The following is a 25336-nucleotide window of genomic DNA, read 5'->3' on the forward strand; positions in this document are numbered from 1 at the left end:
AGGATTTGACAGGAGACAGAAGAAAACATGATGCAGCCTCCGCACTTTCCATTGAGAAAAAAGTCAGGGACAAGTCTTTCATCTGTGAGTTTGGATTTATTATTTTATCAAATTTTCTGTTTAGATGTGTAGGAGGCTCCATCTTTGCAGCTATTCGGACATGAAGAGGAAAGGTCAATATCTGTAAAGTACTGGAGGTTAGTCCTGCGATTTCATTAAACGAGCCTTTGTAGGGACGGAGTGTGTTTGTGCACGTTGTGGAGATGATTCACGTGTAGGGGAGGCAGAGAGAGACCGTCATTGTGCCTCAGCCTTTGATCAGAGCCAGTGTCAAACCCAAAAGCATGAAAAGATTTCACTGAGATTCTGTGCATTTTGTTATTTGGTGACATCTGTGGTGCTTAGCAACCGCTGGAGAAGTGTCTGCACTACCTTGTGAAATGTACTTCAGAGCGAGTCTCTATTCACACGGCACTTTCCTTTGTGTGCTCAGCCCACGGTGGCTGTTCGCGGTCATGCTAATTACTCAGTTTTTTGAGTTTTTTTTTTTTTTTTTAAGCAAAACGTGTAAGTCGGTGCAAGGTTAAGAGTTTGTTTTTCCCCAGGGACAAAATGAACTAAAATCTTGCTTCACTGAGGCTTTGGATTCACAGTGGAGGAGGCAGAGGGGCACGTGGGTGAAGGGAGACAGTGTCAAGCGCTGGATTGTAGTTACACACATCCACACACACACTCATATGCAAACACATTACGAGTCAGACCAGCTGCCCATGCTGTGTCGCGTCGTGTGCCAGTGCAGCGAGGTTTCCTCTGCAAAGAAACACTGCACCGACTATGGAAGCCAGTCTGCTTAATATTATAAAAACCACACTGGGAGTCGGCGGGTTTATGCAGTAGCATCTGGCGTCACCGCAGATGCCTGCTAGGGCGCACATTAGATCAGAATAATTGGCCAGGACAGCAGCGTGAGATGGACAAATGAGAACCTCCTCCTGGGTGACCTGATGGCCGAGGGGGAGAATGAACAACACTGCTCAGTGTCTGATAAGGAGCTTGTGAAATAAAGAAAAAAATAGTTAGGGCTTAAGGGAAAAGTGCTTAGTATCTACGCTTTAAGCTAATACTTGTAGTATTATGTGAGGGAAAAAAAATACAGTAACTCACAAGTACAAAATCTAAAGTCCTCATGGTTAAAAATATGTGATGTTCATTCTCTATTGTATCTCCCTCTTTCACACACATACCTTAACTCACTATAATCTATAAACTCACTTGTTCATGCACAAAGAAGACTGATAACTTCAGATTCAACATGAGCTAAGTTTAAAGGAAACTGTTGGTACTTTCATGTCATTTTGATTCCACTTGGATTTTTGCTATGCATTTATTGTGTTAAGTTCCCTTTAAGTCTCAGTAGTGGATTTTCTGTAAACTGCATTTAGAGGAGTGCTGCAAAGAGAAAATTACTAACTGTGATGAAATCCTGTTTGGTGTTGAAAGAAAATCTGATTAATAATTTAAGGCAACGCATCACAAGCACCCCCTCACCGCCACTCGTTCATTTAAACCTAATGCCTTTACTGTATTTTACTGAGAGAAAATATGTGATATCATTTCCAAACATTACCATCAATTCTACCGTGACGTCTATGAACACACGTCTTTGCTTTCGGATCCTGTTTACGATTGTCTTCTCTGTTGAGTTTGTTCACTGTTCACCAGTCCACATTACAGTACCTCCACTTAGAAATGGAAGAATTTATTTTTGATGTTCAGTACAATGAAATACACAAACAATTACTGCAAAAGTAGAGATAAATAACTTTGGCATACAGAAAATGAAAAACATCCAAGGCACAATGGAAAAGTAAATTTACTAACAATGAAAACTGCTGGCTAATGCTACTGTACAGTGACATGTGTAGCAAAAAAAAAAGAAAAGAAAAAAAAGACGTTTTTGGACCTAAATTTCCCTTTCATTAATCAAATAAATATTTAATATGAACAATCTCAAATGGATCAAGAATTTTCTTTATGCAAGCAGATTTGACATTGCTGAAACGGGTCAAATGATGAGCTGAAATGAAGAAGACCCAACTGATTCCACATGTGCAACTTTTATCCTCTCCTTGAGAATCTTTGGTAGAAAAGGCTTGAGAGTACAGGAAATGACATATTTACACATCATACAGTCTTATTAGCAAAGCATTTCAGCGATGCTGCAGCTGTGTTTCACCACAGATTTAATCTGTGGAGGAACAGGATGGTGGGGGGGGGGACTGCTCTTAAAAAAAGCACCTTTCTTTGCCTTGATGGTAATAATAGAGGGGCAGGGGGAGGAAGGCAGCTGGAGCCGGCTCACTTATAGACATAAAAAGTACTTGAACAAAGAAGCTCCCATTTGCAATGACAGTATCGGCCCACGCTGGCTGAACTTTAAAAAAAATACCTCAAGCAGAAGAAGAAGCAAAAATGCCTCAATGTTCTTTTCTCTGAGGAGCAGAAGAATATAGTCTTCAGAGCACATAGGTAATAGTCCAGATCTGCTCCAGTGTCTTTTTGTCTCTCTAAAATGCACTCAGAGCACACTATTGGTATTCCACAGCAGTCAAATCCATTCAGGAGATTTATTAGATTCCAGTCTGTTCTGCTTAATCCAATTAGCGAAAGGACAACAGGATAAAGGGAGAATCTTGTTAGCTTCCAGTGGAAGTGGATGAGATACAGAGCGTTGCAGCGGCGGCAGAGGTTCATTTCTAACATCCTGTGTGATTCTCATTGGCAGCTGTTACACATGTTGGAGGTCAGTCCCAGTCATCTTTGCACACACAGGCACACTCCTCGTGGTGCTCCAAAAGCACATCAGTCATGGACTTCTGCAGGCCGCGGCCACCGGTCCGGTGCTTCAACAGTAGAACCTGTCAAAGAGGAGGACGCGTCAGTTAATAAGTGGACATAAACACTTCCTGGACTGATACTCCTCACTTATGTTTCCATTTCTGGCTTTCAAATCTCCATTTCAAGACATGAAACTGGCATGACATTCACACAAAGAATGCAACTGACGAGGAAATAAAATGAAAATGTCCGGACTGGGCTCTCAGAGCCTTGCTACTGTGCTTGTCGGGGTTTAGCAGGATTCCTCCTTGCCTACCGTGCTGTATTTGTCTCTCTCTGTTGGTGTGTATGGGTGTGCCCATTTCATGCAGGGCATGGTGACCTAGTTTCCTCCCCCTGCCTTCTCACCTGCACACCTGCTGCCAAACCACTCATCAACTACATCTGTACCCTTCAGTCTGTCTTCGCCAGATCGTCCCATGTGTCATAATAGTGCTACGTTTGCCAACTCCTGGTTCTCTGCTTGTTTTCTTTGAACCTACCTAATCCTATTTTACCTCTGTTTCAGATCCATTGTCTGCTGCCTTCCTGATTTTCCTGCTACGCCCTGATCCTGGTCAGCCTGCAGTGTTCTTCCTGCCTCTGATTCACAATAGACCACCCAGCCCAGCTCCTGACTTCCACCACTAACTAATCTTGCAATAAATGGCTCTTTGTTAAAAATGTTACTTTAATGTCAATTTAAGTATGAAGCGCGACAAATTTTCAGTCTGTTACATGAAGCTGTGACATGAGCATTTTGCTTAAAGGGGGGCACAAGGAAAGGCCACAGGATCGCAGGATATGCAAAGCAAATTTAATGTTCTCTCTATACAGATTATCATCAGTTTTGGTCTAAGAGTAAATATTAAATCATACAGAAAGATCAGTCAGAGTCTTTCCATATTCCTGTGATATTTTCTTCAAGTGTGATGTGATTTTACTACCTTGAGTTTCATGAGATCTGCTTGCATTGTTTAGCTAATACTATAGTATCATGTTTTTTTGCAATTGTATTTTCTGCTATTGGTTTTCTCTTTTGGTTTCTGTGGTGCATCACTCTCCTTGCAGAGAGGACTGCTGCTGCTCATGCTATATTCCTGATTATTCCAAAAAACAAAAAATGCTGTTAATGCTACTGCATGAATGATCCTTTAATCAGAATTAACATTACATGTTCCGTGTTCCTCATATTTCACGATCAAGTTGATGTGTACCTCGTGGTATTTCTTTGTGACCCTGGCGGGAACACACTGGCAGTCGTAGCAGCGGTGAGAGCAGCAGGCGCAGTTTCCACCACAGCGATTCACCAGGAGGCAGCTTGGCCAGAAAATGGCATCCGTCCTCTTCAGTTCCTCACGCAAGGACACGGAGAAGTTGCGCGGCGTGCAGCTGTAGAGTCGAACTTCCTCCCTCAAGAGATTGAGATCAGCTCCTCCTCAAAGACACAGAGGAGACATGGTCAGAATCACGTCCTGGCGAAACAAACTGTGCAAGTCTCACATTTGTACACCACAAGTGGTCTGAATTACATTCAATGGCCTGTGCATGACTCATATCTACTGCAACTATCTTAGTGTATTCTTAACTTTTGCATTTAATTTAACTGTAATGTTCAAGTTAAAAATGTCCTACCTCTGGCTTTCTTATTGTGGATGAAGGATTTCCCCAGCACGTGCCATGTAGGTTTGTACAACTCCTCCATATCCACCTGCCATCGCTCCGGCTCCAGGTACTTCATGACCTCCTCCACGGTGCTCAGCCCCGCCACAGCCTCTGACAGCTCCTCTATACCCTGCAGGGCTGGAGGGAGAACCGCAGGGACTTCTGGTTCTGATACACTCTGCAGGAAAAGCAGCATAATGAGATGGAGAAGAAAGGTCATTTATTCAGTAAATATAGTTTCTATAGGGTTACAACAGGAAAACGCATTAGAGTCCTGCTTCTTGACTTCTGAAGTGTACACTGGAAAAGTTTTTCCCTTGTCAGAGCAGTCTAATGCTTGTGTGATGGACACATGCTGCAGCTTCCACATCCAAAAGTGTCACATTGCACCAGCTGCCTCAGGACACTTACAGACCAGCTACTCTCTGTGACACTTCCAGAGCTTGTGAGCTTGCTCGAGGGTTAAGAATACTGAAACAAGAAAGTTGCACAGGAGGAACAACTTTGTCAGCAGTGACAAGACGGGTTTTATTTCTACAATGTGAGACACTGTTAAGGTAGAAAAAGAAGGGGAGTTTGACTCTGCAATGGTACATTTTATGTCATAGTAAGGAACTTAGTTTAAATTGGGTTCAGGCTCATTAAATGCTACAGCGGTTTGGACTTGAGTTAAACAGAAATGATGGTCCAGACCAGCTGGGGCCCAATTTAACTGTGTGTATTAGACCTGGTAATGTGTGGAAGAGTTGAGACTGAAGCCCCTGATGATTACAGACATTACAGACTGATATTTTGCTCAGCATTTCCACACTGGCCAGCGCACTGAGTTGACACTTTACCACCTGATAAGAAATTATTCACGATGTCTTGAAAATGAAAATGTAAAAAAATCCATTTAAATCTTTTAGATTTGCAACATTAAACAAAGGCAATAAGAAAAAACAAATCAATCTGTGGGAAATGAATTCACATATGTGCCATCATTCATGCAGCCCTGTTCTGATCTTCCCATTGTGAGTCATGTATAATGTGCATTTTTTCCCACCTTTCTTCCAACTGTGCTCCTGTAGTTCAAAGTTATGTGTCAGATTTTCCATTAAGAAGATTTCTTCAGCGATTATTAGACACTGTTTCTTTGTTGGTGGCGTTGCCTTTCCCCAGTTCCTCTTAAAAGCTTTTTTTTATTTGCTATTAACAGTATTTTAACTACCTGGTGCTTCCCACTACATGTTGTTCAGGGGAAAAGTACCACACAAATTGTAAGGACCTTTTTATCCTACGATTTGTTGCAGAATCTGACATACAATTTCCCAAAAGGCAGTTATTTTCTGACATTTCGAAAAAATGCACAAGCGATCTACAACAAATGGTCCACACTCACTTTGGGGGAATTAAGAAACAAAACCATTTCTGTTTCCAGGAGACTTCCCTCCATGTCTGTGAACTGGTGGATGTATGATGATCTTCTACATGTTTGACCAATCGTTACCTGAAATTTCAACATTAAGCTCCTCGTCCTATTCCTCTTTTATATCTTTAGTTGAGGTCTTATGATTAAGTTCTTTATTGATCCTGCATTGGGGAGATTACATTTTTCCATTATGTTGTTGTTATTCATTGCGAACACACACACACACACACACACACACACACACACACACACACACACACACACACACACACACACAGTTGCGTGTCTGTCACTTTTGGAGACATTAAATAGACTTACATTGATTTCCGGGAGACTTACCATAACCATAACTAACCTTAACCTAAAATGAAATGATTTGGGGACCTGTATTCTGTCCCAATAAGGAAGGTGAGTCCCCACAATGTGACTGTGTGAACAGATTTATGTCCCCACAACCTAAGGAATATATGGCCACACACATATAGGACCTATAGACATGTAAGAGTGACGGGCTGCCACACAGTCGGAGCTCGAAGCAGTTACAGGTTCCGACACCTCGGCAGTGCCCAGAAGGTGAACCAGGACCTCTCCAGCTACCAGCCACAGTCCATACTGTGGTCTATGCTGGGCCTGATCCAGCCAGCCTCTGGTTCTCAGGCCAAGTTTGTGCAGACTGAGCTACTGCCACCAGTTTTTAACTGCTGCCAACACTGTGGGAATGTCGGGTGGGTACCTGCCTCGGCTTAAGACTGTTATCTTGCATATAAGAACTTACAATAACCGGTTGAAAGAAACAGCAAGGTCATCATGAGAATCACCAGCATCTGAGCAGCAACAGTGAGGTGCATACTGATATTCACTGTATCTGAAATCGTTCCATGGACTGAAGTTAAGAGGCAAATAAGAATGAATGGCACCATTTTTTAAGTTGTCAAATGTGATCACATCTCTGTCACCTCCCCTGCCCACTTTGCATAACAGCATTTGTCCCTTTAGCTCCTGTAGGCAGCAGTATTATTTGTTCCAAACTCCCAGCCCTTCAGGCTACAGCGTGCAGTCACAGAGAAGATTGATACCTGGGGTGTCGGTCTTCCCACGAGAGAAGAGGCTAATCTGTTAAACCTTTCAGTCCTGTGACGCTGCGTTTGTCCAACATGTCAGCTCGCCGGTCTCTCTAATCTTATGTGACTGACAGGTAGAAGGCAACATTGTGACACTTACAAAAAAAAAAGAAAAAAATGCAGCTTGTGGAGCGTTGAAAACATCGGCTGTTGGCAGCTGGGTCTTTAAGCTTTTGGAGAGGCAGAAATGTTTCAAAAGAAAAAAATGATTCCAGGAATCCTCCTTTTGATGACTTATAGGGGTGAATTAGAAAGGAATCCAGTGAGAAATGGGCGTTGGAAGAGGAAAAGTTTTCCTTTCGTCAGAGGCCATGGCACTGACATCGCAAGGATTTATGGTTTGATTCTTATTTACTGCTTGTACTAAAAATGATAGTATTCACAGCGCTGCAAAACCTCTTGGACAAAAGTTATCCATCAAGGGGCTTATATCATTTTATTTCAAAGTAGTCATTTCACACGAGTACAGATATCAACAGCCAGTAGAGCCAACAGAGATATTTAAGATGGATACAGCCATTTTTTCAGCTCGACTGCACACGAGGGAAAAGCCATTAATTAGTAAAACAGAACAGCATGTGTACGGCGTTTCACACTGAAAAATAGGTGTAACATAGGAAATACCCTCAAGATTTAGTGACTGCACAAGTTGATGCAATACACTCCAAGTCCCTTTTGGTGTTTGCTTTAAAATGAGATGCCAGCGGTTTGACATGGCTGCACCACAGGCTACAAAAACACAGCTGATGTGCAGCTGTGCTCATGCCACAGATTTGACTCATTCTAATGAAGCTGCCTTCATAACCACTGAACATATCTTTGGCTTATGTGGCACCTCCTGAGATAAACAGCCTGAAATGTAAAAGGAATATGTGTGGAGAAAGGACCGGTCACATAGTGTCATAGAAACTGAAGTAAGAGTAAACTGAACAGTCCCGTATTTGCAGACAACAGAGGAAAGCCGTGAGTCTTATTAGCTGAGCTTTGGCAGCGGCGAACAGCGTGGACTGGAAGCCATTAACAGCTTGTGAATGTCGACGGTGCAACACTCCCCAATTAGCGGTGCTCTGCAAGCTCAGCTTCAGATAGAGGAGCCAAGTGATTCTTCAGAGACATCTCAAGACGGTGGGAATAAAAGCTATAAGTAGCAGATGAGAGCTCGCATTTAAAGAAAATAAAATCACCAACAAATGACTTAAATGGACCACCAACTTCAAGCTGGCGTGAATTCAGAGCAGCGTCCGTGTGTCAAGTGTCACACAGAAAGACTTCATGCATGAACACATACAGAGGTTGATATACTGGGCACAGTCTCTAAATGATTTTTAGCTAATAAACTGACAGAAGCTGTTCATTTGTTGCCCTTTGTGTGTTAATAAGAGTTTAAAGAGCACAGTGAGTGCAATGACATTTAAAACAGCCTGAGAATAGACAGCATGCTGATTAAATGACAGATGGACCTCGACCACCGAGGCACCAGGTCAGCCCAGGTCCCGGTGCAGGTATTTTCTTTGTGTCTCGGTGTCTGACAGGTATTTACCAAAGTCATAAGCACGTGCAACACGGCTCGTTTCCTAAAAGCTGACCCTGACGAGACAGGTACACAGTGAAAAGAATGTCCTGGATCCAACAGTCCCACAAATGAATAAAGGCCATGACAGAACAACATGAAGCTGTGTATGCACACTTAAAGATCCTCATTTTAGGAAAAACAGGATTCTGGTGATCTCTAAATGTGTACATTTTCTTGCACAGTTCTGCGCATAAGAGGCTCAAATGGGCTGTTATGTGAGGTATTGTTATGCTCCTTAGTTTCCGGTTAGTTACAGTTTATGTCCATTTTATTATGAAAAAACATCTGAAAGCAGAAATTAGAGACTCAGTGGACATAATAGGCTTGACACAATGATCCAAAATATGTGCATCACCATATCAGCAGATATGTAATATGCACAGGCCGCTGGAGGATGTTTAACAAGACAGCAATGTCCAGCTTTCGCTTTAAACGGAAAAAAGCTAAATGTGCCTTTATTTTTCTGGGTGACCTTAGACAGAGTCAAAGTGCGAAAGCCTGCAACAGACCCCTTATCATTGCCAAACTCTCTGAACCCCCTGCCCCTCAAGAAATAACCTTGTTTCCAAGCTGTGATCACCTCATTTCCAGCTCTCTTTGCTCTTACACAGCACAACCACACGGTCTTATTTCTGGTAACTAAAATGGCAGGTTCAGCTAACTATGTTGAGATGAAAATTCTGAAATAGCATCTTGGGAGAGCTCTGAAAAACAATATCTTCTCTTTTACATGGAGTTGCAAACCACTTCCTTGCACAAGAGAGCTTTGAGTAAGCAACAAGGGCTGTTGTGCGTGAATAAAGTGCTTTTTTCTCTCACTATACGCCACACACTGCAATTGAGGTTGGTGTAAAAACAGACCTCAATTTCATCATGCCAACGGTAAAGCCTCCTGCGTGGCTTTGCCAGTCATTACCATCTGCTTTAACAAGGATCCCATCTACCTCCATTCAAGTCTGAGTGTGTAAAACTCTCTTCAATCCGTTAAAATGAACTGAGCTAGAAGAAAGATCTTCACGCCTCGGGAGCGGTGAGGTTTAATTCTGGGCTGGGACCTCACAGAGACAATGATGTATGTTTCGTTTGCTCCTTTAAGCCACCACTCAACACCCCTCCATTCAACAGACTCCTTCTCCTCTGTGTTTTAACAACCTCTTTCCCTCGGCCCTTTCGCTTTTCCTAAAATCTCTTCCTGTGAATTACAGACTGAGTCTTATTTCCCCCCCCTTCCATTCCATGGAAGTGGTGGAGAGGAATTATTGCTTGTTTAAATATAAACTAAAGTGCTGGCCCCTGCGTGGCATGAGGTTCCAGTAGCTGCTGGTTGACCACAGAGGAAACAGAGTGCTGCTGTTCTAGCGTGCTCCTCCTCTGTCAGAGGAAAAGTTCAAAGCGACGCCAGGCCAAACGTGCAGAGGCCAAAGCTTCCTTTACCCCCCCTCACGGTTTCCGCACCTTCTGCAGTTGGAATATGAAAGACAAACCCGGCCTCTTGTTCCATCACATAGTTAGTGGTGGACATTTGAACGCCACAGCGGTCACAGTAGCTTCATTCTACTGCAGAATGATTAAATTTGACTTTGAAATTCCAAAACATCCACAGTTTCATGTGGCGTTTTCCTTTTAAAATCCCTCTGGAGGTGTAATATAAAGAAAACAATCATATGTGCTGGATAAATGTGATGGATATCAAACCTTGTTTGAGTTTTGTTTATTTATTCTTTGATCACATTATTTCTGATTTAGATCCTAAGTTCATCAGTTTTACACTACTTAAGTAAAACTGAGCCATCATTCTGAGGGCAATATTGTTTTTATACTCTTTTTGTATATAATGTATATTTATATAGTTGTTTTTATTCTTTACCCTTTTTATTGTCTATTTGTTCTTTTTCTATGTCTCCTTTTCATTCTTGCTGTACAAACAAAATTTCTCTGGCGTTCGATCAATAAAGTTTCATCTTATCTTATCTTATCTTATCTTATCTTATCTTATCTTATCTTATCTTATCTTAAAGGGGTTTTTTATGGGGAAGTTTTCATTATCATGGGTCAGTGGACAGACAGTCTGTTATATTGCACAAATTATAAGGCCCTTGCAGACAAATTAGTAATTTTTGATTATGTGCTGGGATAAACTGGATCCATCCCTTGTGGAAAAGGAGATCAATGTGTAAAATATCCACAAAACCATATCAAGGACTGTAGTACCCTTTGAACATTTTACTATAGCAGACTGCTGCTCAAATAAAGTAAAAACTAATCATCAGATGACACTTAGCTCCACTTCAGGGATTTCGGAATTGAGTCACTCCTTGTAATAACATTTTATTGGATTAATCCATCTCCATTAGATAAAGAAAGGCCTCGCTTGTGGCTCAACATCACAAACTTCTGCAGTCTATTGATGGTAAATATACGGTGTACATCGCTGGAGATTGACTGAGCAGCCTTCATTACAATAACTTGCAATAATTCAACAAAATGTATCCTTCTGATTCAACCAGCAGGAGTTCGTACATCCAATGACTGATTTTTCACTTTGAACAGATCTGTATTTTGAGAAACGCTGCCTTGACACAGCATGTCAGGTGGTGCTGCTATTGATGTTGTTTTGGCTTTTAGGGGTGAAGGAAGAATGCAATAATAATGTGAACGAGGAATAAAAGAAGAAAAAGCCTTTTGAAGCAGAGAAAAAAAGCTAGAGAGAGAACACAAAGCGCCATCAGTGACCTCTGTTGCCTATTTGTGCCTGAAAGAGTTCAGTGCTGCAGGCCGATAGGGATTAATGAGCAGTAGAGCTGTTTACTTAAAGCAAGTGAACAGAACTACAACGTGACAGGTTAAAACATGGCAGTTGTCTCTTCAGTTTATCTCCGGGCTTTTGTCAGTGAAGGGATCAGGGAGGAAGGGATTCTCTGTGTGTGTGTGGTCTAAAGGGCAGAAAAAAGCAAGTTAAAAAGAAGGAATGGGAAGAAGGAGCAAGACAAAGATGGCTACAGCTACCTCTGCACGGCCACATTAGTCTTTCTAACATTTTTTTCAATATTTTTTTTGAGAGCTGTGGCTGTTCATGTCAGCTCGTGGACAGCTAGTTGAGTTTTTCTCATCAGCAAGAGGGGGAAATGGCGGCGAGACAGCTTGGCCTATATTGGATGTCAGGACATTTTCCAGCCCTTTTTGTGGCAACAAAATCAGGTATTTCAAGACAAAATGTGATCTTTTCCTAACCCTTGTCAAGTGTTTCTTGTACCAGACCTAAACCACAGTGTTTCACAACATAAAACAGAAAATTGAAACATGAGAAAATGTAAAATTGGAATGTAAATAACGTAAAGACATGCAACGTTTCAACATTTTTGTGGTCTGCATGAAAGTACAATGCCAACATTTATTCTGGTGATTGGGTTGCTGGATCACTGCCAACATTTTCAGATTGTTCAGCAATTCAACTTAGTCTTGCTCATAGATTTTTGCCTTTGTCGTAAACACAACTGACCAATAATAGCTTTGTAAGCACGGATAAGCATGGGGGCGTCCTGCTCCTGCAAAGTTAGAGCAGTTATATCACACATAGCCACAGACTGGCCACAAATATGGCAAGAAGTGTGAATGTGATGGATGTGGCTGTACACGTTGGTGTAAACTGACTTACAGAAATAACAGCTTTTGAAATGGTACACTGTATTTGTATTATTTAAAGCTAACTGCTTTTAGAAACTGCTACTGCAGCTCAGCTAACGAGACGTCACTCACAGCTGATTGGCATCGTGGCAAAACAGAACAAAGTTCCTCCAAACAAGGAAAAAAAAACAAGCTAATCTCTGACTGACATGGGAGAGGTCTTGAGGCATGATGTAACAGTATGCCAAAATACTGGTGCTTTGGCTCCAACCATTAATATTTAGCTCATATCTTTTGTTTTATCATACATGATAATCATCCTTGTGACACAAACCTGCTGCTATGTTGCTCTTTGCTGGTCTTTAGCAAAGCTGCTGATGTACTGAATGAGTTAAATCTTATGCTATGCACACACTCTAAATTTTATTGGATGAGGCATCTGCCAAAAGTCTTAAAGGTGAACGGAAACAAAGATTAGCAAGGGATGGAAGTAGCGATTATAGTCTATGTTACACGCAAAGACAAGGGAGAAATAACAGGAAAGAGCAGAAAAAAGATGATTGTGTTTTGTTGCCAGAAATACATTTCAGGGCTGAGTGTGGAGTAAAATGACATGTCTTTCTCTGTGAAGTGTGGTACTGTAAAAACACATAAAAGGGGATGTTACTCTTGAACTACTGTATGTGATGATAAAACACGGGCAGAAAATGAAACAGACAGACAATTTTCCACACAAAAAGCACTTCTAGCTCTTAATTCCCACCTTCATTTCAAGGGCTTGAATGAGTCCCTGCGAGGGTCAGAGGACTATTTGTGAATGTGAGACCACTTATTGTCTCCAGCTCAGTCTCAAGCACTCAATCAGTGACACTGAGACACCTCGCCTGTCATCTCACTGGAGCTATAGATACTGTACAGGTTCAGAGGGTAGATGGTTTAATATAGAAGACTAATATAGAACAGTTTGATTATTTACAAATGGAAACACTACCAGCCTCAGAAAATGAGAAAATTACAGTTTGAGCCCATTTTAAGTGGATATACCTTGATTTGTTGTGTGTGGTATAACGTTATAGAACTATTCCAGGGTCCATTACAGAGTCATTGAAGGTGTCGCAGTGGTTTTGCTGACTGAACCTTCACATTGGCACCTCGGTCTGGCTCGCCATTATCCCTGCAGAGCCTGTGAGCCTCTTGTTTTGTTTGTGTATAGGTGCATGGGCTGTTCTGGCTTGTGTGTATCTCCATAAGTATAATAAATGATAGTGCAGGTGCCAGATGTTCCAAAGTGCTTCAACATAATTTCTCCCCAATGATGCTTAAAACCTCGGGTACACATATAATAAATGGATGATTGCAAATTAAGCCACCATGTTATGCAGCGAGCAAATTATTTTAATTGTGCTTGCATGGAGAGGCATTGCTTACTGCCATGTGGACTCCCTGAAGCTGGAGAGAGAGGCAGAGAAATGCTAAGCGCTCAGCGACTTCCAATGCACACTTTTCACCCCCTGACCACGATAATGTTCGCACCTCAGGAAGAAGGCTGTAGCGGATGCAGAATCCCGGCTCAGAGGGGAAGTACTCATCAGAGATGAAGCGGATCCTGATCTGACTGCCTTTGGAGGTGTGACTGGCTGGTGCCGACTGTGACCCGCACCAGCGACCCAGGATGGTGTTCTCCGTGAGATCCTCTATCTCCACAAAGTCGTACCTGGAGGAGTGAAACAGAGAAAGGAAATTATTGAGCTGCTCCAAATCGTCTTTGTCCAAGTTCTACCACAACAGATTGTAGATTCAGACTTCCACACATGCACGTTAGTTCACTTCAGTTGTATTTTTGCTTGTCGGAAGCTTGTCAGCATCTTTAATGTGGTGTCATGGTGCCGTCCTCTCAGCTCTGCCTTGCCCTTCTGAAGGTGATTGTTAAATCTGCCCAGGGAAATAAAGGTTTAACCTCATTAAAAAAAAGAAAAAGAAAAGAAATATCTATAACAGCAGGTTCAGTATCTCAGCAGCGACAGGTGAGATATGTCTGTTATTTACTGTCTGAATTAAATGAATCAAAATGAACTGGATATTGCCAGTGTGTTGAGGACAAACCTCAGGCTGGTTGACACTGCAGCATAAGCAGCTGTTCTTACTATTTAGTGGTTATGGCTGCTGATGCAGCCTTTTGACATGCCCATTACACTGACGCTACATGTTGCTATATTGAAATATGGCTTTTAATTAAACCTTGAGCTCCTCGCGCTGTACTGTAGTGTATGTTGACTGGGGCCAAGCTGCAGGCCTCTTAACTTGGACTCCAAGTTCTGAGTTGTTTGAAAAATCACTAAATTTACGTGTCTGCTGTTTTGGGCTCTACAGGTTTGGATATCAATGTGAGCAAAAAATAAAGTATGAATATCTCTGTGAAGGTATTTTGCTAAATTATTCTGCAATGAGGCACTTTTACCTCTTAACCTTTATTATATAGCGGGTTCAGAATCGTGTTTCCTTTTCCACTGTCAGCAACTTCTCTTTGATACCCACAGAAATAACCCGTGTAATTGGACTGCAACAGAGTTCAAATTACACAGTGTTTCTCTGGCTATAAACATCACAATCACCGAAACCTGCAAAAGCTGTTGGTGGCTGAAAATCAAATCACTGTATCTGAAAAAAAAAAAAAAAAAAAAAATCCCATCCATTTCTGGAATAATATTTGGTTTTAACATGATGGGTTTAACAGATTTCGGGGATTTGATCTCACGCCTTTTACAAAACAAAGTGATGGTATAAATTTCAGTTGAGAAAAGTATAAATAAAAGCATCATTTTGCTTGTTGTGGGGATCAAACATTGCGACTCTGTAATTACATGACAGTCTCTCTCTCTGCTGGCCACCCTGCCAACCCATAATACCAGTAAACATTATGAAGTGGAGAGGCATATGGCCTTGCTCCAGACTCATTTGGTGTGCCAAGGCTAACATCAACCAACCTCAGCACTTAAGACGCGCAGTTCAGGAGTTCAGCCTTTATTATTTATACCTGTGTGCCTAACCAGTGGCTGCACTGCATTCAATACAGCCTTGTTTCACTGACTCTTCACGGTCTGGAATTAATCACTTTGCCATTTGCGTCAACAGGCACGCTAACCTCTCATTCTGTGCTGCCAATTCGGATATTTGGATTTCAAGGACATTGTTTACATTTTGCACAGGCTTGACAGATTCAGTTTGAGCTGGTTTCAATAAGACAACATGGAGGGACATGAGCAAGACTAAAAATGGATTTTCTGTTAAATAAACTGAAGCGGAGGGGTTCGATAAATTTACTGACTCTGCTGCCTTTGATTTGGAAAGTCAAACAGGAAGTTTGTAATCTGCACAAACAAATGTATTGGGAAAGGCGGAGCTGAAGCCGATCTTTGGCAAAGGCATACGTTCACAGTTTAAATGTTAGACAGCTGCATGAACTATAAAAAATGTATTAATGTGATTGCAAACCAGACGGGCGTGAAATGGTTCTGAAAAAGGATAAAATATCAGTTTAGCTTCTTTCTGCCTTCTCGATGGAGGTCAGTGAGGAGAGAAGCTTTCCTCTTGAAAAATCAGCCCTCAGACAGCTCCAGAGCTTTGACAGATGGCTCATCAATAATGCAGCACGCCTTGATCATTACACATCGCCATGTGTTCAGAATCACCATGTCTAACAGCGGTTTCTCAGATTTACAAATGCACTGACATACATACCGAACTGTACGTACAGTCACAGCGAACAGGATCAGAACAACAAAGGAATCCTATATACAGCGCTAACAGATAGGATTACCTTCCTGCACATGGCAAAGAAACTGTGCTTAATATTTGCAAAGCTTTCTCCCACATAGCTTTTTTCCTTGTACATTATTAATAGATGCAGCATCTAGCGCTTGAAATGATGCAGATTAGCAACAGGAACACAGTTTTTTTTTTTTTAGTCCTCTCCTTTCACACCACAGACAGAGAGCATAAATGCCTTTCTGAGAACAGTCCTGTCTGTAAGCTGCCAAGCACGACTCTGCTGCCATGCCAACCAGCAGCAAGACCAATCCCTCTCCAATATGCCTCTCCTCCAGTGGATTTGGTAAGAATGCTTTTCATCGTGCCACAGACAAACAGAATAGCAGATGAGCATCTCCACTGCACAGCCTCCCTCTCATCTTCGTGAAGACTTCTCGCTCCAGGCTTGCTACCAGAGCCGAACACGTCTCCCACTGTTGTTTGTTTTATCCCCTGCCATTGCTGTGAATCACCGGACAGGAGATTACATTCTTGTTTATTTGCATCACATTGTGCAGTGACACAGGGGTAAGAGTATCAATAACATTGTACATGTTCTTTTTTTTTGCTGTGCAGGAGAATGAAAGTCTAAGGGCAGATTTTGTGAATAAATTTGTGAACACACATGAGAGATAAAGTAGATTATGCAGACTAGGCCAGAGGCGTGTTAATGTGTGTGTGTGTTTGAGAGAAAAAGCAGAGAGGATGAGGGAAAAGACATGTAGATAGACTTGTGAATGTGTGGCTGTTGCTGCTTGTGATTGCATGCTGCATTCATCTGTCTGCCAACCCTGCCAAGTGTGTTTCTTGGGATCTGATCAAAACCTGTTGGGCCTGGGGGGCTCGGGGAGTGAAAAATGTGAGAGCTGCAGTGGTAGACGTGGCGTTGACTTGCATGACCCTGGAAAAGGATGTTGTTATTGTCTCTCGCCCCCCTCCCCGAGGACGCTGACGAGTGCGGTCTTGTAAAAGGAGAACGGCACAAAAGTTGTCAATCTGCACCCTGCCCAGCGGTGGAACTTTCCCTCATGGGGTTTCAACAGCAACACTAACCTCATTCGTCAACCTGCACCCAGCCCACCACGGAGGGCTGCTGGGGGGGGGCTTGAGTTACCTGCACTCACATTCTTTTCTTTTTTTCAGCTTTTTGTCAGCCAACAAAGACACGATACAGGAAGTAATGTGGAACAGAGGCATGAATCCCAGATGGAAATGCATTATAGCTGCACACCCATCTTTAACCAGACCGCAGAAAATCTGAGACAGAGTACAAACACCTTATTGATCAGTGAAGCTAACTGTCACTGCAAATACTAATTCATGGCCACATCTTCTTTTAATTTCCTGATAGTTAATCTCTCAAAATAAACACATCAAGTGCTGCCATGTCCAACATCTAATCCTAGTGAGCTCTGTACAGGGCTGTCATTCACCTTGTCATCCATTAGGGGGCTCTCTAGGAATGACGAGCGAGGTCACCCTCCCCCAGCTTCTCTCCACCTTCCAGTGATTGGGTTCCTGCATGCTAACCAGTCACTTGTGATATATTGACAGCAGGGCACTGAGCATAATGCACACAGGGTAAATCGATCGTCAGGGCCCGGGATCCCCTTTTAAATTGAATGGCAACAGAGGCAAGCCCAGGCAGTAATTGAAAGTGGGCTCCTCAATAAAGCAGAGGATGCACTGTATGTATATGTGTGCGTTTGTGTTTATGTGTTGCCAGTCAGAGAGTGAGGCGTGTGTCTTTCGAACAATCACGTGAGCAGCTAAAAATATCGACTGCATCAAGTAAAATACAGCATCATCATGGAGTCTTGGGCGAAACAAATCACTCTCCTGCTGGGTTTTCAATATTCACGAGCTGCCACGGCAGACCAAAGGCAATTTCACAAATGGCCACACACTCAGACTCTAAATCTTTAAAGATGGACAAGAACATAGGCAGGACAGATCTTTGCCCCAACGCATATCTGGCATGCCAGCTGGGAAAGCCCCTATTTGATGAGAGCTGGTCAAGCAAGCAGAGAAAAGTCTTAATGCGAAACTGTCTTCTGCTGAAGAAGGTTATCCTTTCCCACAAGACAATACCTACAAATAAGACTTGTTCTTATCTTTCGAAATTAAACGTATAAACCGAGAATACACTGATAATCTGAGGACACTGACAGGAAAGTAATGCATGTGTCCCAGTATTTCTGGTGCATGCCAGCCCTGCAGCAAACATTACACAGGCCCTGCAAGCCAGCCGGGCTGGAGGACAGGAACAAATAAATTAGCTTACAAAATAATCTAAGATAAAAATAAAAAACACAGACAAGTCTGCTGCTATTAATCAGGATGATAGCAGTCTGAGAGCATTGAGCAACAACTGATAAGATGACCAGCAGACTATTGTCCCCCAAAATGAAATGTGTTCTTCCTATATGTGTGTTCTTACTTGCATATGCCATCTTCAGGGTCCTCCAGACCAAACTTCTCATCAAAGGTGAGCTGGATCCTCATGTTACTGGTCGCCACTAGTCTCCAGACCAACTCGGTACTCCTGGGATAAGTGTGTGGGAAGTCTGGGCTCTGGACCAGTCCCTCTCCAGACACTGTTATGATCTTCTCCTGATGGGAATCCTGCACTCCTAAAATAGAAAACAGAATGCTTTATGGTTTGCAGCAGTTTGATTGGTTCAGATCAAATACGTTAGCCGTGGGGGCAACCTATATGTATTTCACTGACGTGGGCTTGGTTTGGAGAAGACGTCAGGATATGATTTGTAACGTGAACATGTCAAGCACCTTGCAAAGAGGTGCGATGCTGTATGAAACATTGACCAAGTGTCCAATATAAAAGGTGAGACTTAAAAGAAGGGACACAAGATTGACGCTCCCTTAATGTTTTATTCACGCTTGGACAGTCTGTCTGGAAAACCCTGACACATCCTGCTCAGACATGATACCAATACCGACCTGCTACATTAAACACATGATTACAGGGGGAAATTATTAGATTATTAGCTAGCTTTATTTATTTATTTTACCTTTTTTTTTACCTTATGGTTTGTTACTGACCTTTAGATATTCGAGCAACATACACACAAACACACACAGGAAAGCATACACACACACACAAACTAGGGATCTTTGTTGTTACTGATGTAATTTCAATATTTATTGATTGCATGATCGAATTCGATGTGGAAACAAACACAGTCTTAAACCTCATCATGGCTCATGAAAAGAAGCCCAGACCTGCATCTGAGTCACACTCAGGGTCTTGCTCTGATAAACAAAGAAGATTGAGGGGTAGATGTGAAGTGTGCAAGGGCAGGACTGAAACGACAGCTTAAAGAAGGCTGGAAAGGGACAGTCTGACAGCAATGAATCAAACAGGTTAAGGTGAACAGTGAGAACGCCTTAAAATCAGCTGAGAGGGTGAGAAATATGTGTCTTACAGAACAAACTGAACAAGTTCACAATCATAAACCTATATTTTGGAGCCTTGTCTGTATTTATGTGGCTTTGCGTTTAAGTGTTGTCACCATAACTCAACAGATCTAAAGCGCTGGCAGAAATGCAGAGTACTTGAAGGGGAACACTGCCTGATGGGTTTCACCAAGCTCCTCTCACAAAGCCATTACGGGCCACTGGGACCAGTGGCTGCAGGGTTGAATCACAGTGACAAAGCTTGTCACTCAGTCCCCCGGGGCTCCATCAGGCTCCGTCACCTTCAGGAAAAAAACTGCCAGGATAGTTCCACCTGAGCCTCACAAGCATCGCACTGACAACACCCTGCGGCCATGCTCATTACAGGACTGTTTGCAGTTCACCAAGTTAAAAATAATAGATCCAATGTAAGCAGGCAGATTTTACCATTTTCATGTTTTAACTAATCCAAATCAATGCAAAATATCTCTTAGTATGATTATTATGAAAGATCACCTTCATCACCACTGCAGCAGTCTGAAGTACTATACAGATATATAATGTAAATACTCCTTTTCAGTACCAATGTTTATCTATCTTAGCACAAAATGTCAGAGGAAACAGCCAGTCTTCACCATCAGTTATTTACAACATTTTACTCTGTTTGGTGCCAGTTTCTATTGAAGCCTATGGGAGATGAGAAGCAAACCAAAACCCAACATATCTCCATTGTTTGACCTTTAATGAAGACATGCCTCTCCCAAATACAAGAACACACTGATTTTTCCAAATGCGCACAATTTTTAATTTGCTGTTGGTCTCCAACGTTTAGGATAAATCAATATTGTTAGCAATATCTGTAACAGGACTAATTATTGCCAATGTTACTGGAATACTGCATATTAAATGTAATGTTTGGAAACCTCATGCTAGCTAGCATTTAGTTAGGGTATTATCACAGCTTAGCTAACTTACTAACATTAGTAACAATAATCTCAATCATGTATGCATGAGAAGCTCCAGCTCTGTTATAAATCTAGTCTATCATTGGCATCATTTGCATGAAAAAAAAAAATTGAATTAACATACAAATCAAGCAAAATGTGCCTTGGGAATATTCAACATTAGCAAAATAACAACACGCACAACTCAGCCAGATAGATAAGCTGTGACACTAAAACTTGCCCCTGCCTTCAACTTTGTGCTAAGCTAGGCTAACCCACCACAGAGCTTTTTATTGGATGTACGACTGAAATGAACGATCTTCTCATGTGAGTCTTGGGACAACAAAAAAACTGTTCACAAATTGCTTTAACTACATGAAAGGTCGCAGTGCTCCAAAGCAGTACAACAAGAAATGACAGCACAGAGGCCGACATCTGAGGCGACAAGAGGCTAACATTGTTTTTTTTTTATATGATAACAGGAGGTCTTAAAATTCCTCATGTAGCGCTTGTCAACACTCCCATAGAGTTTGTTACGCAAAACAACAATATACCTCAACACTGGCTCTGTATCCTGTTGTCAGTATCAACATGCAGCGCTGACATGTTGATGACTCTTTCTCAGAGATTAGCGTGATAAATTTATCCCATCCCCAGCCTATCCTCAATTTGTTTAAGCAGTATTTATTTTTGTACGGCTGATGATCATTCAGTATTCATAAACCAATCCAATACGCCGAGCCGTCAGAGGAACCAGCAGGGGTTTAATGTGCTCAGGAGAACGAGTGTGCTGCTGGAAGTTTGTCAGTGCATTAAACGGATGAGTAACCATTTCCCCCAGTGCAACTTGTATGGACTAATTTATATTTGGAGCACATTTTGAGCTTGATTATTCTCTATTTCGCCATAAATTTGATTTAAGGATGTGATTCATACCCAGCAGGGTGATTCATTCTGAGGTTATTTGCTTGCAACAGAAACAAAAACACAGACAGGTTAAGTTTGCACCATGCGCTCACCCTGTTTAATGTCAAATAACAGTTCCAAAGCAACTCCGACTTTCTCAGGACGGTTCCAAGGAAAACAGCTCCGTCTGAAGGAGTGGTCACTGAAAATAAGTGAGGGTGAAGCGAAACCAACTTCTGCAGGGTGCTGTCTGTGTTTCAGCATTTTCTGATCATTTAAAGTCACCAGCAGTTCAAAGAGAATTTACAGTTCTCCCCCCTGCGGCTACGCCTGTCAAGCTTTCCGCTCTCACAGGGCACATATGCGGTTTACACCAACGGTGGCAGATTTACCACTTGAATTTCTTAATAAGCTTTGAAACAATGTGTCCTTTTAAAATGAGAGCCCTGTAAAAGGGTCATTGAGTTTGCTGCTGATGGTGACATGCGTGATATCGTCCTGGAAGACTAAAGCTGCATGACCCATTCAGGCATCAGCATCCTCACCATCTGATAGTCCATGTATACCAACATGGAAGTAAGAAACATGTAGAACTAGTTTATCCTTGTTTTAAAAGTATGAAACATGAAATGTTAGACTCAAGTTTCAAGTTTCATTCTAGCATGACCCCACTGGGTTGCTTAGCTTACATACGAGGTCAAGCAAGAAAGAGGTTAGATTTATGCTTAATGCTTACAGTATATTTCATTCCTAATGTTACAGGAGAAGAGATTTTTAGGATGAGGACTAAACTGTGTGTTGCACAATTGAACTTGGTCTAAACTAAATGCATTTGCTAGTAGGGATGTTCTTGCTAATGCTACTCAGTTTGTCCATAGATGAGATATCAGTTGAGCAGGTCACTAAAACATGACATTATGTACTGTCTTGGTCTGACCATAGTGATTATATTATATTACCTTTCGAGGAAATGTTCTTGAGATTCTGTCATGATTGATGTTGTTCGCTCACTTGTAAATAAATATCTAAAAAAAATTCTTCACATTGTATAGAACAGAGCTGCCAGATTAGCTCTTCACTGCTCTTCTGTCCTGATGTGTCCAAGCTAAATCAAAATCGAGTCTTATGTTATTCATGCAAACTCTCATGTGGTATAATACACCACACTTCCTCTTATATATACATACTGGATTTCCTCATAAGACACAACAAGTGAGCACTGGTCAGCTGGCAGCACCTAACATAGTTTCTTTCAAGAACTCACGTCAGCAAAAATTGCTGGTGTGATCGCTGTTTTGGTACCTTTTCATTTATTTTTTGGTGCCATGTGTTTTCTTGTTGTTGCTGTTATGGGTTACTTTTGTTTGTTGTTTTATGAGTAAGAGTTTCACTTGTTTTCTGATCTTTATTTCTTAGCTTATGCTGCATTTTTTGGTTTTATTGACACAGTGCGATTTTAATTTGTAGTTTTTGTTGTGTTGATGAGAACCACACTGCCACGGATCCATTAAAGAGTAACTGAATAAAGAAAACTGGAACCACTGGCTGGTTATGTTTCTCAGTAAAGCAGCAACAGTCGTGTTTTGGGGGTTTTTGGAAAGGCAATTAAAAAAGACGCGACCTTCTTCACTCTGTAAGTGGCGAATATTGCTCTTTCTGCAGCCTCATGCACAACATGTGGAGAAATCCAGAGATTGACAGGCATCGATGCTAAGCTATGATTGGACAATGGATGTTCAATGGAGGGATTTGGTAAATGAATACAGAGTTCATTATTAGCTATTTGGGATTTCCTTTTAATTTCACTTTTTGGTTGTTGGCAGAACGGTGTCCAAGCCTTCTTTGATCCTATAAAAAAACATCAAGATGTAACTTGATGACATGCAGACTTTCTCTCCTGGCATCCTGACTGATGCAGTCTGTCCAACAGAGTAAAGCAACAATGACACTTTAAGAAAAAAACAATTACTTCAGATTGCACATATCACTTTGATGTTTTCATTTGGGTTTGGTGGTGAGCCAGGTGGGAACAGATTGAATGACAGTGTGCCAGAAGCAAAGGAAAACAAAGCCCAGGCATGACTTCGCAGTGAACGGGCTCTTTCATAACTGTGTGAAGAGTTTGGCCTCGAGTACGAACTGTCCCACCAAAGAAGGGCCACCTTCTTCAAGTAACTCAAACTTTTTGCAGAATAATACATGCACTCCTTGTGGACAGAAAGTAGACACTTTATCCAGCATTGGATTAAAAAAAAAGCCATTTTAAGCCTGTCAAGCCATTAATAACAGCATGATCATATTCAGATAAATCTACCTAATCTTTTTGTCCATGCAGTCAATACTTCTTTGATTTCTTTGCAGAAACTACTGAAAAAAATGGCTGATTGTGCCTTTAATCTCTGGTGCAAGTAGTGGCAACACACTAGGTTTGATTGACTGTTTTTGTATTCATTTGCTGGCTCAGGAGGAAACAAGCCGATAGCTTTCATGCTATTAAAGCTTGGCCCTCCATCACAATGACATGTTTTTAATTACATCCCCATTACTGTGGGCCCAACATACAGGCTCATAAAGCACATGATGAATAATGTGAAACAAAATGCGATTCTTTAATATATGAGTCCAGATGTACTGTATGTGTGATAGTAGGTATACATAAGGTATTAATAGAAGTGGCCAAAAAACAAGAAAAATCTATTTCTATTACATCTATTTATGAATAGATGTCTGCTTTTAAGGGCTCTCTCTGTACATAATTCCTTGGGAAAATCTGTTAAATGATGACTGGAATGCCTCTTTAATAAGTCTGTAATTAAAGGGAGAATGTGAAAGGAAAATCTGAGCTTGCTTTTGCAGAGAAAGGGGGAAAGAAGGGAAAAAAGGCCTTGACATGAAAGCATTAAGGTCCTGATGAAAAGGTATGCCAGAGATCTGCATGGATGAAATAATAACTTAATCCAAAAAGTCTGCAAATATCCTGCCTAATCCTTACGTACTCATCACAAGGTAATTGCAGTAGGTGGGGGGACAATGTGTTTGCGTTCCTCTTTGGTTCAGGTCTTTGTGCATGAAGATCAAGAATGAACCGTCCGAGTGATTCTTCGCTGTGGATCTTTTGTTCACTTGCATCAAAGCAGAAACTCCTTAAGAGTGTTCTCCTTCGGTGTACATCAGCTGACAGCCAGTATTTGATTAAAGCAAAATCCACAAGGTCACAAACCAACCTCCTTCCTTTTGTTTCCTGGAGCTTTTCTTTATCTTTGAAAAAAACAACAAAAAAAACAATACTGTCTTTTCATTGCTTCTCTCTTTTCAACCTTCCCATTGATATCCTCCCTCTCCGATTTGCCCTCTGTGTGCTGTAAAATGCAGAGACACGCTACCAGCCAGGACGAATTCTGGGTGTAACTTTGACTTGAAAATGACCTCACTCTCGGGGTTAACCAATGTCATCTAATGATCAGAGAAGCGGTCCCCTGGAGTGAATTACCTCAAACATGACTTTTCCTTGACCTACTTTTTTCCTCTGTGAGGAAAGTAGAGCCGACTATTAAGGGAGGAAGTGACTCTGAATAAATAGGGGCCTATACAGTGCAGCCATTGTGCTTTGTTCACACGTTAGTGGGTGAACCATTCATGCTGTTACACATTAACCTTTCCACTGCCAAAACAAAACTGGAGCGCGCATGCAGAGGACCATGGGACATGTGCACAGTGTTGCACGAGTATAAACAAGCTTTTATTACTATGACTGCTACTACTGATGTTGATAACAAAGTTAGAATAGCATATAAAAAGAGAAATACGCATATCAATATATAGAGAAGACTGCACAATAATCATACAGTACAGTGGATACAGCGCTGCACATTATCAGCCTCCACCCCCTCATACACAAATCCCATGCACACACATGAAACACACAGACATGCGTGCATGCATACCTAGATACATGAACAAACGTTAGATGCCTTCAAGCAAAGATTAACTA

The 25336-nt window shown here is 41.6% G+C and overlaps 1 protein-coding gene across 2 annotated transcripts in view; it reads right to left on the reverse strand.

The window, feature by feature from the left end:
* Positions 1–1969: 1969 nt before the first annotated feature.
* pdgfc (platelet derived growth factor c) overlaps positions 1970–25336 on the reverse strand; it is a 45154-nt gene continuing 21787 nt past the window's right edge. Inside the window, exons 2-6 of one of the 2 annotated variants that reach the window (XM_070962838.1) lie at positions 18519–18711; positions 13805–13985; positions 4513–4720; positions 4095–4312; positions 1970–2918 (exon numbers count right to left, since the gene is read on the reverse strand). In XM_070962838.1, the coding sequence (XP_070818939.1) occupies positions 2805–2918; positions 4095–4312; positions 4513–4720; positions 13805–13985; positions 18519–18711 (914 nt within the window). In that variant the 3' untranslated portion in view covers positions 1970–2804. Of the gene's footprint in view, positions 2919–4094; positions 4316–4512; positions 4721–13804; positions 13986–18518; positions 18712–25336 lie in introns of both variants that reach the window. The other variant, XM_070962837.1, reaches the window with a different exon arrangement.

This window comes from Chaetodon trifascialis, chromosome 5 (genome assembly GCF_039877785.1).
Source record: "Chaetodon trifascialis isolate fChaTrf1 chromosome 5, fChaTrf1.hap1, whole genome shotgun sequence".
Taxonomy (NCBI): Eukaryota; Metazoa; Chordata; class Actinopteri; order Chaetodontiformes; family Chaetodontidae; genus Chaetodon; species Chaetodon trifascialis.